This window comes from Branchiostoma floridae, chromosome 2, assembly GCF_000003815.2.
Source record: "Branchiostoma floridae strain S238N-H82 chromosome 2, Bfl_VNyyK, whole genome shotgun sequence".
In the NCBI taxonomy this organism is placed as follows: Eukaryota; Metazoa; Chordata; class Leptocardii; order Amphioxiformes; family Branchiostomatidae; genus Branchiostoma; species Branchiostoma floridae.
The window spans coordinates 34,409,139-34,411,094 of NC_049980.1; the positions used below are offsets into that span (position 1 = coordinate 34,409,139).

Here is a 1,956-nt window from a genome sequence, read left to right on the forward strand (position 1 = left end):
CATGATCAGGTTCAGGTCCGGTACCGTACCGTAGCCTCCATTCCAAATTGACTTTAACGCCGCAGGCGACAGACATCGACGATACAGTATTTGGCTGCCGGTATGGTCCGAGGCGTTGACGAGCCCCCCTCCCCACATGGACCGTCCGACCGTTTAAACGCCGTCTTTTGAGGGCAATTAAAAAATAAATAAAAAGGCGTGTAAACTGAACGATGCTCTGTTTGCAAGATAGAATTGTTGTAAATATAAAAAAAGAAAAAAAAAAGGACAACTAAAAGAAAGTTGTTCCCGCCCGGAATCGAACCAGGGTTGACCTAGCGAAAAAAGCGCAAGAGTAGCTGGTGCTTTAGCCATTCGGCCAAGCTTGCCGCAACGTTATTGCCGGCATTTTAACAGGTACATGTATACAAATGCAATGCGTAGCTTGAACACGTCCGTTCACTGTTTAATTTGCAAGATTCCAAGGACCCATTTTCTGAAGCTAATGTTTTTCTGTGCAAATTTATCAATCTTGTTCATTCCGTGGCGGGCAACTTCTTCCTTGAGCGCCTGTTTGGTCGAATGCATGGCCGATTTACTGCCGCGTCTCAGCTGCTATTATAAAACTGGATGCCGAATGACATTTTGTGTTCTCTGCGTTGATAGGTCCAGCTCTGACGTACACCCGAGACAGTCTGAATTTAGGCCAATCAAAAAGCTGGGAACGCGGAGTATTTGCTAACAGCTTCCATTTTTCTGAGTTTTGATTGGCTATTATCAAAATGGATGCCGATTGTGTCCTGCGCGTTGATAGGTTCACCTCTGACGTACAACCGAGAAAGTGCGACTTTAGGCCAATCAAAAAGCTTGAAACATGGAGTACATGGAGGCTTCCATTTGTTTCTGATTTCCGGTGAAATACTTGTAAGAAAACTATATGTGTGGCTTCGCCCACATAAAAAAAGATAATACAGATTAGAAACTATAATATGCAACAAAGCAATTTTTTGATTGAGGGAAAACTTGTATATATGAACTCAATATCAAAGTAGAGTTTTGGGAAAGTGAACATTTTGTTTTCATTTTACTACAAACACTTTTTTAGGTAAAAGATAGAGCCACACGTCCAGATCAGCTTATATGATACAAATGATTGTCACGTTAAAGAAATAGAGATAAGCAGAAATCGTAGTCATAAAACGAGACATTGTTTTGTGGCAATCCAAATTAAACCAAATTTACCGCAACTCAAAAGTACCGGCACTCTCATATCTCTTTCATCTTCTAACAGTGTGCTAACGTTTTGAAATTTTCCAAATGACTATCTTTTTATTCTAAAATTCATATGCCTTTAGGGATACGCAATTTTATTGACTTCAAAATGTGCAGTGTTTGTAAAATTGGTAAAAGAATGGTTCATCTCCTTCTTACGATATCATAGTATAGGTTCCTCTTACGAAATAATATTACAGTACAGCATTCAGTGCAATTTGTAGCATCCATATTTGGCGTGTTGCTCGCATCGCCGCTAGACTTACGCACGAGCGTTTGATGGCAGATTATGCAAATGTGGTGTCGCCCACGCAGAGAGTGCCCCCGGCGTGGTGGTGACGTCATCACGCCCGTCCAGACGCCGATCCACCTCTTCAGCGGTGGTCGCGTTCGCCGCCGCCACAGCAGGCTCCGCCAACCTCAGAGTCTCGGACGGGAGTTTCTCCACATCAGGTAGGGCGTTACACTTATCCTAACCCTAACCCTTACGCTAACCCTAACCCTAACCCTAACCCTAACCCTAACCCTAACCCTAACCCTAACCCTAACCCTAACCCTAACCCTAACCCTAACCCTAACCCTAACCCTAACCCTAGCCCTAGCCCTAACCCTACCCCTAACCCTAACCCTAACGCTAACCCTTACCCTAACCCTAACGCTAGCTCTAATCCTAACTCTAACACTAGCCCTAACCATAACCATAAC

At 43.6% G+C, this 1,956-nt stretch overlaps 1 protein-coding gene across 2 annotated transcripts in view; it reads left to right on the forward strand.

Annotated features, from left to right (window-relative positions):
- LOC118409873 (ras-specific guanine nucleotide-releasing factor 1-like) overlaps window positions 1-1,956 on the forward strand; it is a 24,061-nt gene that overhangs the window by 4,920 nt on the left and 17,185 nt on the right. For both annotated transcript variants that reach the window (XM_035811241.1, XM_035811242.1), the window contains one exon: window positions 1,567-1,704. In XM_035811241.1, coding sequence (XP_035667134.1) covers window positions 1,567-1,704 — 138 coding nt within the window. The remainder of the gene's footprint in view (window positions 1-1,566; window positions 1,705-1,956) is intronic.